Source organism: Falco punctatus (genome assembly GCF_963210335.1).
Source record: "Falco punctatus genome assembly, chromosome: 6".
NCBI lineage: Eukaryota > Metazoa > Chordata > Aves > Falconiformes > Falconidae > Falco > Falco punctatus.
This window is the reverse complement of record NC_137585.1, coordinates 7,069,584-7,082,221: the sequence shown is the minus strand read 5'-3', so window position 1 is coordinate 7,082,221 and position 12,638 is coordinate 7,069,584. Positions and strand designations below refer to the sequence as shown.

The window sequence follows — 12,638 nt, the reverse complement described above, 5'->3', positions numbered from 1 at the left end:
GTGACGGCGGCGATGCGCCTGCGCGGGGGCGGGCCCGGGCCAGCGGCGGCCCTAACGCCCCGGAGCGCGTGCGCGCGGCGAGGCGGGACGGTGCTGGGGGGGCTCTTCGTCCGCATGCGCGCCGCGCCGGCCGTGGGGAGCGGGGGGGTGGTGGGTGGAGCCGTGGTCACGTGGGCGGGGCGGTGGCGGCGGCCGGTTGTCAAAGAGAATGAGGGGGCGCGCGGGGCCGCGCTGGGCGGCTAGCCAGGGGGCGCGCGCTGCCGGGCGGGAGGGCCCCGTCCCGCCAGGTGAGGCCGGTGGGGAGGAGGGGGCGCGGCGCCGGTTGCGGTGAGGAGGGGCTGGCGGAGGGGCCTGGTGGTGGGCGCTGGGGGCGTGCAGCGGGGGTGAGGGGGGAGCGCGGTGTCGCGGCCTCCCGGGAGCCCCCCTGTGCCCGCTGTGCTTGGCCGTGGCGCTTGAGCCCCGGGCCGCTGCCGCCCGGCTTACCGTGCGCGGCCCCGCCTCCGCTCTCCGCCGCAACCTGAGGTAGCGACGTGGCAGCCGGCGCTCGGCAGCGCCGGGCGGGTGTTCCTGCAGCGCGGTGGGCGCTCGGTGGCGCTTACCGGCCGCGCTGCCGCCGCCAGGTGGGTGCTGGGCCTGTGGCCCCTCGGGGCCCGCGGAGCCGCCGCTCGGGGCCTGGCTCGAAGGGGGAACGGGGGAACGGCGCGAGCTGCGGCCGCCGTTAACGCACGCCCCGCCGGCAGCCGCCCCAAGGGGCTCCCCAGCCCGCCCGGCGCTGGCCGGCCGGTAGCTGGCTCTTCAGGCCTGGGAGCCGTTAACGGGTCGGTGAGGCGTAACGGCAGCGCTGGAGGTAGCTCTGCCCCCGGCCATCCCTGCTCCTCCCCTGCCTCCTGGGCACGGGCCCGTGCAGAGTAACTGCCAGGTGACCTCCGAGATGCTGCGCTCTCTCTACAGCTGCAAAACTTTTCCTTGCTGCAATTGGGAGCAAAGCCACTTATAAAACTATTACAGAAAAATAATCTTGTATCTTGATTAATTCTTTAAACTAATCGGTGTTCCATAGGTGCAGTCTTCTGACAAACTGGCCTCTGTGCCGTCTTTTGGGTTGCTGTGTGTACATTGTTTATCCCCCTTTACTGGTTCTCATAGTGTCCTTCTCTTTCTCTCCTAAATTTATTTAAACAAAACCAACCCACCCACCCTCCAACCACTGCAGAATGAGATTATGGCTTGTAATCTAAGCATCTTCGTATAAAATAACACAAAGCAGGGAAATACACACATTTCACCTTGTTTAATCAGTTTCTGGAAGCACTGCTTACAATGTATTTTTTGATTTTGTCATCCAAAGGGCATTGACAGTAAGACAGCAGAATGAAGACCAAGTGCTGTAATCGATTTGTGTTTTGCTCCAAGACAACCATCTATACCTTTCTGCTCGGAGGGGTGTTTATTGTGTTGGGGTCAAGTCGAATCCTCCTGATGAAGTATTCCGCCAATGAAGGTGCTGTTGGGGAATAAACATCATGTACCTTGAATAAGAAGGAGTTTGTGTGGAGTGAAATGGATGCTCAAGAGCCTAGTTCTCTACCTGTGGAGCTCCTGGCATAAATATTCTATTATGTAAATAGTGATGTGTATTTTTATATTGGAAAAATTTCTGTATAGTCACTGGTCTAACATAAAGCAATGATCTGGGTTGCAAGGTGTATGATCCCTGTGGAGATTCACCCTTAAAAGATGCAGTGAATTATTTTATAGCTGATTTTCAAAAACTAAATTGTTGTGTAAGTACTATTGATGGTACATGTCTTGACTGAAATATTTGTCTTGCAACAGGCTTAGGAGGAAAGTGGTATCATAGTGGGTGTGCTGTAACTGGCTGGTATTACTGCTTCTCCTTTTGCCAAGTTTTAGCAAAGTATGCTAACAAAGATACAGTCCTGGAAGAAGGCTGCGTCATCTGGAAGCTGGTTTTTGCGAGGGGGAAAAAATAGCATATTGCTGTTTGGGGAAAACATTCCCATTTTTTTAAATTTCTTTAAAACATAGATGTTCTTGAGTTATTCCAAAAAGTTCTGCGGTAAGCCAATGGTTTGGAACTGTGAAAGAGACCAAATAAGGAAAGATTTCAACCCGGAAAGGAGGCTGTTCAGGAAGCTGTATATCATAAAAATTGGAATATTTATAATGAAAGTGCTGACATAACCTTTTGCATTTATGGAAAATGGCTAAAATTGGGACTGGGGGGGGTGGGTGTTAAAATAATTTATTGCTCTAATTGTGGATGCAGGAGACAGGATCTGATTGTGTGCTTTCTATGATTTGCTGAATCCCACAGATAATAAATACGATTACCTTCCTACAACGGTGAACATATGTTCTGAAGTAGTAAAACTGGTCCTGTGTGTGGTATTGGCACTATGGGTTAAGAAAAAGGGTGAGTACCTATGTTTAAAATAACTAAAATGTGTTGGCTTAAGATTTTCTTTACTTCAAATCTCTTTTTTTGGTGGGTTTTTTTTGGTGGGTAGGTGGGTGGGGGCATTTTGTTTTTTTTTTTAATGATGGATTTACATACATGTAGTAGTATGGAGTAGGTCCTGATAGTAAGTTTCACTGGAATTGTCCTCCATGCAGAATTATAACTATACTTTTATAACTCTACTTTGCACTGTAAATTCAGGTGTTCTTGAGTTGTGTGTGTGCAGTAGCTGAAGTGGAGACAGGTAAGTTGAATTAGAAAGTGTAACAAAGTTTAACATTTTCAGAATTTTAATATGGTATCATGCAAGGATAATAGGAATCACCTTGCTGAAGTCATGACCGAACATAAGCTTATAAATTGCTCTAACTCAAGGATTGGCCATTATTGGCCTCTGTTCTGATTGCTTTTATTTAAAAACACTGCCACCTTCTACTGAAGAGGCTTTGTGTGTGTTTAGTGGTATTTGAGTCAGAAGCAACAATGTTAGAATTCAATATTAGAATTCAAGTTAGCTTTGTTGTGAAGACAAATCTTGGGGCTGTTGTTCAGAGAAAGCAGTGCCAGGCTTCACTAGCTACTGGTTTTGCATTGCAGGCCGTTTTTCTTTTTTCTTTCTTGGATTTTCTGTCCTTATGTAGAAAGGATGAGAGGTTTATTTCATAGTATTTCAAAATGGTAGAGAACAGACGCTGACATTGGAAGAGGGTGTAAGGCACTGGAGACTCATGTTAAATTGAACTGCTGGTTTTGTTGGCTTCTCCACGTTGATGGCTGCAGCTCTGGCTAGCTGATGAAATTTTCACCTCTACCATTTAGTACAGACATACCTAAGACAGTAAATGTATTCAGTCAGTGTGTGCCATCCTTGGCTACTGCTGAGTACGTTTTCTGGTTTTCTTCTCTGCCCCCTCCCCAACTTTTTTCTTCCAGATGTCTGAGTTTTGCTGAACTCAGTGTGTCGGTGGTTCAGAAGATGATTAGATAACATTGTGTAGTCTTAAACCTGTGCTAACAAAGTACTTCTGTCACCAGCTCTAGAGTAGTCTAAGGTTTATCACAGCCTTCCTCGTCATGCGTGTGTCCTCAATACCTAAGTAAATATCATTCTTTGTGCTTGTCCTTTCTTTCATCCTTCTTCCAATATGTTTTAGTTTTACCCAGGTCATGTGCTGTGTGCTGCAGATACTGAGTTCTGGTTTATTTTGCGTTTCTGACATTACTGGCTGTCTTTGGGGTGCTATATACACAGATCTGCTTCTGTGTCATTTTTTCAGTTTGAGATTTGACTGATAATCATCAGAAGATAATACTCAGTAATGATGTTGCTATTGTGTGGGGACTTCAGGGTGCTTTTTGGTCCTCAAAGAATGGTTGGTAATTGATTGGTTTTTTGCTCCCAGCGGACGAATATTCCGATGGGGGTAATATGATGTTTTCTCTGCTGAAGCAAGGAGGTAAATGCCTGTACATGCAGGATTGCTGCTCTAGTTATGTGTTCTGCCCTAGATTTGTCCTCTATGGTGTCAGAGGACTGTGGTACCTTAGTTTTTTCAGTCCAATGGTGTTCCTGAAAACAGAACAGTGGTACCTATTCTGTTACAAGGGAATGGGCTTTTGATACGACAAAAAATGTCTTTCTTATTGATTTCTTTTCCTTGTAGAGGGTTGTTTGGATCATCCCTTTGAATGTCTTTCCTGGAAGAATTTTTGTAATTCCATGAAATGGTCAATTCCTGCCTTTCTTTACTTTTTGGATAACTTGATTGTCTTCTACGTACTGTCCTACCTCCAGCCAGTAAGTATACATACACTGAGTAAAGTATCTTCCGATATCTTAGTGGTTGGTAACATTGCCCTTAGACTATCTGCAGTTGTAATGCTGGCAAGGCAAGATTTACAGGTAAAAGAATGATCTGTTAACTGACCAGCCAGACTTTTCCATACTCTTGCCCACTAGTCAGTATTGTACAGCTCTCAGTAGAGGACATGGTCTGTGTATTTTCTCTATCTGAATTGACTTAGAAATAGGTTGAATTGCTTAAGTACTAGGCAGGTTTTTAGTGCTTTTCCCTCCTTTGGTTTCTTCAACTCTGTATTTGTCTTTTAATGCATTTGCTTATCTCGCTAGTATTTGACATGCACTTTTCTGTGCAGCTTCTACCACTCTATGTGGCTTCACATAATGACTTGTTTTCCTCTCACACTGACTCCAAAGAAAAGTGAATAAATGTTACCCCACAAATGGAGGAAGTGTAACAGGGACTGTGGAGAGGAGGAAGAAAACTCTGACTCTTAATTTTTACATTTGTTTGTAGTTATGTTTAAGGACAAAATTTAATTGGTACTTTCTTCTAGGTACTTTCGTCCTTTTGGATGAATCTGCATATGCTTAGTAAATAGTACAGTTCTTGTGCTTTCTTTTATTTTCATGCTAGGATAATTTTTGGTTCAGAATCTGTGTTTGAAGTTACATGGAAACAGATGGTTAGTGCTTGCTATAAAATACTGTGGCTGCCCCTGTTTGACGTTAAAATTAAGTATAAATGTTTCCGTTACTTCTCTTTTTTTAATTTGTCTTTGAAATATTGTCCTTTTAGGTGTACATTTCTGTCAGGGACAGATGAGTGTCTGGAATAGGACCTGTCTGGAAAAAATCTAATTAAATCAAGAGTCAGATATCTTAAAATAACATGCATGGGAGCTTGGTTCCGTGGTTTGCCATGTGTGGGTTTTTTGTTTGATTGGGTTTTTTTACTTCAGGAAGGAAATTCAGCTATAGTGTTTGTAATAGCAAAGCCTGATGTTTAGAAGGTTACATAAACACTATTGCTTTCTTAAGCAACTTGATTTGGCTCAGTTAAAGTAATCTTTTGTAATATGCATAGGTTTTATATTTTACACACACACCCTGTCTCTCTCCCCTCAGGACCTATGTGCTCTGAGATTCTTCTTTTTTAGAACTCTTAGCACCTTACACCTTTTAACTGGATATATTTTTATAAGGGTTAGCTGAAATTCTAACATTATGGTAAACAAGTGCTAAAAGAGATAATTAAAATACCTGTAAGACAGAATACCTGGACAGTGTAGAAGACCATGAAAGTGTAAAGGCAGAGAGGCAAGATGCTTGAAAGAAGGCAGCCACACCTGACTGAACTGGCTTCATGTGACTTAAAAAACTAAGTTTGGGACTAAGTAGTACCTGGGTGAGCAGTTGCTTGAAGTGTGGAATTGCTTTGGTGAGACTTTTCTCTTGAAGCTTCAGCTATAACTATGGATACTTTTCAGTGGCTAACATTTCGTAGTGGTAAGATTTGACTTTGTAGAGAGTTTGTGACATGTGAAATAGTGGCACAATGATCTTTGGTAAATTTTTGTCTTACTCCTTCTCATCTAAGGCAGAAGTCCCTCGAGGCTTTGGAGAACAAAACAGACTCAAAATTAGTTCCTTGTAACTGTCCTGCTATATATTTTGATTGTGTTATGTTACCAGAGATGTTGGATGGGGGGCTTTGACTGTAAAGCAAAACCAGAGTATACACAGAACACTTGTACATTTTGCACCAAGCCTCTTTTTTCTAGAGTGGTGTCTGCCAGATTCACTTGTTTGTTCAGTATTTTTCTCCTTCCACAGTGTTCACCTAACACAGATATTTATTGAGTTGTAAACTTGCAAGTTAGAAAATTAAGCTGTGTTTTCTTAGGCAGATGTCTCTTGTCAATTTTCAGCTTACTTGAGGCCTTGTGTTGTGGTGTTTCATGAGATATATTAATCATGAGATAGTATGTTGGAATAGAGTGGAACTAAGATAATGGAAAAGAAAGAGCCTGTGCTTTTCCTCTGATAAATGAAAACGGCTCTGCTGTGCAGAATTGGGAATGTGGAAATACAGATGAAAAAGCTCAAGATAAAGTCTCTGTTTTACATTTCTGAGTCCATATGTGGTTTTGTGTACAATTGTCTAAAAAAGTGACCTTACTCTAAGGCTGAGTTGGAGAAAAGACTAAAGATGCTTAGATTTTTTTGTATGTGTACCGACTACACAAGGCATCCCTGAATGACACACATTTTCAGAAACACCCCCACCTCCCAAAAAGAACCTTTTTTCCCCAATGGTCCTGGTAGATTCTGATCTTTAATGGTAACTGCAGTGCCTAAAAGAGCCTTTTCTTGGTTCAGTGTCCCAGTATGGAGCATCTAAAACAGAGACCAAAAGGACAGTCCTTGCCACAAGGAGTTTGCAGCTTGGCCGTGGCCATGGATTAGGGCACTGTCATTATTATACAGCTATTCCCAAATTAGACAGGAACTTCAGGGTTGTGTTCGGTTATACTTTAAAATAGTTTAATTTTTTTGTATAGTTGCAGTCTTGAAAATTCAAGCTGAGTACCTGCTCTACCTTTGATAAATGATGCAGAAAATGCATTTGACATACAAGAAGTTTTATTATCTGCAAGTACCTTGTGCAAATCTGGAATTTCATGAATGCTGCAAGCTGGCACTGCAGCGAGAAGCAGCCTTGCCTTCTCCTATTCTTTTCTTTTTTCATTTTGAAGCAGCTTCCTCCTTTGTGCTGATGCAGCTCTTTTTGCAGCTGACTGGTCAACCTGGCTGGGGAACTGATCTGACAGAAAACTACACCGTTTTCTTTTTTGTTAAGTAAGTTTTCCACTGGGTTGGTTTCCTCACATCTTTGTTTCAGTGCAGCTTTCCCCACTACAGTGGAACTTCGGCTCTGTGGTTTACCTGACATTCTGAAATGGACTTGAATGTTGTTTTAGGGGCGTGTTGTTCTACCACTTGGGTAAGGAAGAAAGTTCAATATCAGGATGATGCTTTTCACTCTGGCACCTTGCTGAACAGTGAACTCTTCAAGTTGGTGGGCTTTTGACAGCCATACTATGTCTGGAGTATAACTTTGTTCCCCTCCTCCTCTTTCTAGGCAATGGCTGTACTCTTCTCAAATTTTGTCATTATAACAACGGCTCTTCTCTTCAGAATAGTGCTAAAGTAAGTAGTGTTTACTAAAGTAAATGAAATTTTATATCTTCCTAGCATTGATGAAGAAGTTAAGCTACATTCTTTCTCTTTGTTTGATGGGAACAGTAATTCTCTTTTCTTGTGGCTATACCAACTTGGAGAGACGGCTTTGTTTTCTACATCTGAAGATGTAGGAAATAATAGTTTATTAGGATTCCTTATGTATCTCCACATGTTTGGTCAGCTGTAACAGAACAACTGAAATCATGATTATATAGTTGTTGGATGGTCAGAATTAAGGTTTGGGTACTTTCCTTTGAACATTAAATCTCACATGTCATGATTAGCAGTATTTCTTTACAGTCTGCTGTAATTCTTAATTGAATGTAAATGTCATCTAACAAGAGGGGGTATTTAAGAGGGAAAGATAGTGGTGTCTTTGGTAATATTGTGCTAGCCCTGATGTGTTTCTGGTCAACTGCATAGTACGTTTTAAAAAGTGATTATATATCTGTTACTCATGTGACAAAAGCCAGACGCTCCGTCATATATGTTCAGCTTCACCTGATTTGTGCTCTGTGTGGTATGATTTAGATTCAGAAAAGACTGACAGGGGAATGGATATGACTCAAAAAGTCACTTGTGTTGAACATGGAGCAAAGATGCCTTTCCTGCAGGTGTTAATATACCAAAACAGTGTCTGATAGTCTGACTTGAAATGCTTTTTCTCATTTGTTTAGTTTTATGTTTCCTGTGATGTCACAGTTTACTTAATCATCCAAATTTTTGATTTTCCCCAAGTTAAAGAGGCTTGGATTGAGTGAAAAAATAGTATAAATCATTCTAACAGTCTTATAAATTATGTTCGTAGATTTATATAATTTACCATCATAAAATACTAGAAAAGGGCACAAAATCATGGGGGAAAAGTGAAATGTAGTGAGAGTTTACCCAAGACAGAGGGTACTTATTTGAATGTCTGTGATTTCTTTTTATCCATCAGACCTGTGTTCAGATGGAGACAACGCTTGCTTTTAAGTTGTTAGTATCTGGAATTAACACAATCTTGAAAGACTTCCCTTAAATTGTCTCTACAGATTACTCCATTTTGTATTTCTGTGATTTCTAGCCTGGCCCCCCTTTGCCATAGCAAAGCATGCTGCATTTTGGCATTTTAGTCTTGATTCTAAAAACACAAGATTTTTCTTTGCATCTGTTTCTTTACCCTGTGGCATGATGTCTTTCATGTGTTTTATAGAGCTTGTTCTCCTGTAATTTAATTTGTGCCACTGTGTTTCTGAAGTTGGTGGCTTTTTTTGTCTACTCCTAGGCGAAAACTCTCTTGGGTACAGTGGGCATCTCTGGTGATTTTATTCCTGTCCATCGTTGCCCTGACTCTAGGAACTGGAGGCCATCAGCAAAGCTTGGCTGTACACGGATTCCATCACAGTATGTTTTTTAGTCCATCTAACCACTGCCTTCTTTATACTGGACCCGAGGAAGCATGCTTGGAAAAGGGCAACTGTGTAGCACCAAGTTTCCTTCACAGCTTCCAGTGGAATGTCACCAGTACCATGGCAGGAGCATTGAAGCCTCTCCGCCTCAGCCTGGGCCATCTGCTTATTCTAGTGCAGTGCTTCATTTCTGCACTGGCTAACATCTACAATGAAAAGATCTTGAAAGATGGGGATCAGCATGCTGAAAGCATCTTCATGCAGAACAGCAAGCTCTATGCGTTTGGGGTGCTGTTCAATGGGCTTATGCTGGGCTTGCGGGACAAGGACCGGAGGCAGATAGGGAACTGCGGCTTCTTTTATGGGCACAACATCTTCTCGGTGGCTCTCATATTTGTCACAGCTTTTCTGGGGCTGTCTGTAGCCTTCATCTTGAAGTTCCGAGACAATATGTTCCATGTTATGACTGCTCAGATCACCACTGTTATCATCACCACCGTCTCTTTCGTCATCTTTGACTTCAGGCCTTCTCTAGAGTTCTTTTTGGAAGCTCCTGTAGTGCTTCTCTCCATATTCATCTATAATGCCAGTAAACCAAGAGGCCTGGAATATGCCACTCTGCGGGAAAGGGGCAAACTCGTCAAAGGAGATGCATGGGAGAGGTCAAGTGGGGTAAGGCTTTTCAGTTCTTGCCACCTCTGGTTTCTCATTTGTTTCACCTCCATTTACACCATGGAATGTTTGGAAGATTCATTTTGCATGACCGGATTCATCCCTGAAACACAAAACCCCCTGGGTATTTCTCAAAATCTTTTACATTGATTGGGTATTGCTTTGCATATTCCACTTTTTCAGCTCATGAAGCTTAAGTAAGCATTGCTTTCCTGCTGTGACTATAGACAGTTCCACAAGCGATGTTACGTTTGTACAAATCCTTCCTTGAAACCTTTATAACCAAAATACGGCACTGGGTATCCAGAAATTGGAATTGAAGCCTGGGAAGTAATTGTACTTAAGTAGAACGGATAAATCTGTGTAGCCGAGCCTATATCATGAAGAAGTTGGTAGATTTGATGTTAAGTTCTTTCAGCCTTAACAGTCAAAAGATACCTGAAGACCAAAAGGTAGTGTTTAAACACAGAGTTTTAACACGTTTTTTTCTTACAAAACATTTCCCCCAGGCCTGTTAGTGTGTTTTGTTTTAATCTGAATAGTAATCTAGTTAACCAGAGCATGGCAGGCTTGCTCTTTGATATGTCATTCAGCTGAGCCCAGCAGTCAGTCTGTCGGGGAAGGGTTCATGTCTGTATTTTTAATATGCGTGTACAGCTGTTTTCTGTAATACGTGTCGCAACCAGAAGGGAGTGCTGTCTCCATGTATTGCCAAGAAACGTTAAACTTTGAAGAGATGTTTTCCAGAAATTGCACCTGGTGCCTTTTCAGCTTGTGTTTAATAAGAAGTAAATAACACAAAGTCATATATTTTTGGTGTACCAGGCGTTATCTGTTTTAGCGCTTACATTGAGCAGCTGTGGTAAAAACAAATAACACTATGTGGGCAAGCTTCCTGATGAAGGAATAGGCTAGGGAGCGAGTCACTGGAAAATGGTAAAGATACAGGGGATGTTTTTTATAAGCATATATATCCTAGAGCAAGATTACAACACATTGATAAGAGATTTAAAATAAAATGTCTTGTTTTATGTAAATGATGCCTTCAACATTTTTTTTTATTTTTTTGGTATTAATAACAATGCTCACATTGTTCTCTTTTGCTTCTGGTTCCTGTAGGATGGAGAAGAATTTGAGAGATTGAACAAACCAAGCAGTGACATCGATACAGATGAAGAGTCCCTCTAGCACAAGGCTGGCTCAGGGGAGTGCTTATTACTCTTAGTAAGAGAATGTTCATATTTTATTAACATAGAGAAGGGTTATTTTTCCCCACTTGTGGAGCAATTGAGACTATTTTGGTGCTGGATGTTAGAGGTGGATGAGGAAAACATTCAAGCTATATGTATGGAGAGTTGTATTCCCTCTTCCTATCCGTGTAAATCAGGAGTTCAAAATCTGCTGAAAGAGATAACATTTGTAACTGATGAAAACAAGAACAGGCTTGGACCCTGGACTCTGTAGTCTGGATGACGTGCTGCGTTGTGGAAGGCAGTCCTGGACTATAACCATATGTCTTTCACCACTTCGGTTGACTGTCTGATGTCACTGCAACTTTGTGTATGAATTCCTTGGTTAGCAAAGCAGAGATAATACAGTTCTCCACCTTGCAGAAGTGGTATGAGTGTTGATTAATGTTTCTGTTGCATCTTCCAATGTACAAATGGTCCAGTAAGTTTTCTTTTCAGGACTTATGATGTTACTAATAACCTCATAAATAATGAGGCATATTGACCGGTTTATTGTATTTTGGCAATTCAGATTGACATATCTGTGGCTGAGTAGAAGAGTCCTTCTGAACAACCAACCTCATCAAATTTTCACTTAAGAATGTATAAAAAATCAATAATTTGTGTTAAGGGTATGTTGATCTGTCGAGCAGATTTGAGTTTGTGCTTTGAGTTTGAATGGTCTTAATTCTGTCTTCGTTTGTGTTTGTACATCCGTGTAACTCTGTACTGACTCCTATGGAGTCCTTTCTTTCCGATTTTCTCTGATGTGACTGAGAGCAGAACAGATTTTACTGGCTTCAGCCACTAGATCTCCTCACATTTTCAGTGTGAGACTGTTGTGTGCCTGTCTTCCAGTGTGTGGGGAAATGGAAATTTGGCATGCCTTTGTAGCAAATAGTGAATTTTACATGCAATTTATGTGGCCTAAATCTGAAAGAGCTTGAATAAAACAAAAGTGTGTTACACAGCATGAATACATCATGGGGTCTTTTTTTGTGTTTAGAAAGGCAGTGTGTGGAGCCTTAGTTTGCACTGAGGCTGCTGTCTGAAAGCAAGTATTATGCAGCTACAGTGATGCCCTTCAACATCTGGAGGACTGAGTTTACAGGTGTTGCTCCACCCTGTCAGACTGGTAAGGTCTTGCATTCGTTTTGTAGAGAAATTGTTCTGCAGAGTGCCAGGCATAGTGATCTCAGAATCACTGTTGAGGCGTCTGCTGGATTGCATTTTGAGTGAGATTAAAAATAGGTTCCAAATAATTCAGAGAATTTTAAAAGGGGGAAGGGAAAGGGGATGCAGATAAGAGATTCTTGGTATGTGCCTAAAGCCTCTTCTCTCAGAACAGTGGAAAATATTTTGGTTTATAATTTCCTCCCTTCAAAAATGCGTCTTTCATAGTTGAGAGATACTGTGAAGAGAATTCTTAAGAAGATAAGCAATGAGCTCAGTGTCAAAGCCTCATACCACAGTGTATAGTAATCAGTTAGTGATGCATTTCTCTGTGGACTGAAGACAGTCCTGCCTTTGTTCCCCTCTGCCATCCTGCTTCCAGGCACTGTGTATAACAGCTTACTTATGCATACTGTATTGATGACTCATTGCTATATTAATTAACATACCTCCTGTCATTGATCCATCAAGAGGAACAGCCTGTTTCCATATGCAGTCAATGACTGTCAAGTTATAAACTCTGAATCTAAAGTACCTCATTTCTTCTGTTTTCCAGGAGTATTAACTTTTTCTAGCATATATTAAGAATAACTGTACAACGTGAAATTACTGTTGGAATATGTTTTACAGCTAAACTCACTGTG

General features: G+C 41.9%; 1 protein-coding gene across 3 annotated transcripts; it reads left to right on the top strand.

The window, feature by feature from the left end:
- Window positions 1-140: 140 nt before the first annotated feature.
- Window positions 141-11,794, top strand: SLC35A5 (solute carrier family 35 member A5). Of its 3 annotated transcripts, none has more exons than XM_080393652.1 (7): window positions 141-287; window positions 1,349-1,501; window positions 2,339-2,437; window positions 4,147-4,280; window positions 7,429-7,496; window positions 8,797-9,592; window positions 10,712-11,794. In XM_080393652.1, exons 2-7 carry the CDS (start codon window positions 1,372-1,374, stop codon window positions 10,778-10,780), a joined length of 1,296 nt encoding a protein of 431 aa, XP_080249778.1. In that variant the 5' UTR covers window positions 141-287; window positions 1,349-1,371; the 3' UTR covers window positions 10,781-11,794. The 3 variants fall into 3 exon arrangements, with proteins under 3 accessions (XP_080249778.1, XP_080249779.1, XP_080249780.1); XM_080393653.1 differs by lacking the exon at window positions 141-287 and adding an exon at window positions 404-620; XM_080393654.1 differs by lacking the exons at window positions 141-287; window positions 4,147-4,280 and having other exon boundaries at window positions 1,487-1,501.
- Window positions 11,795-12,638: the final 844 nt, after the last annotated feature.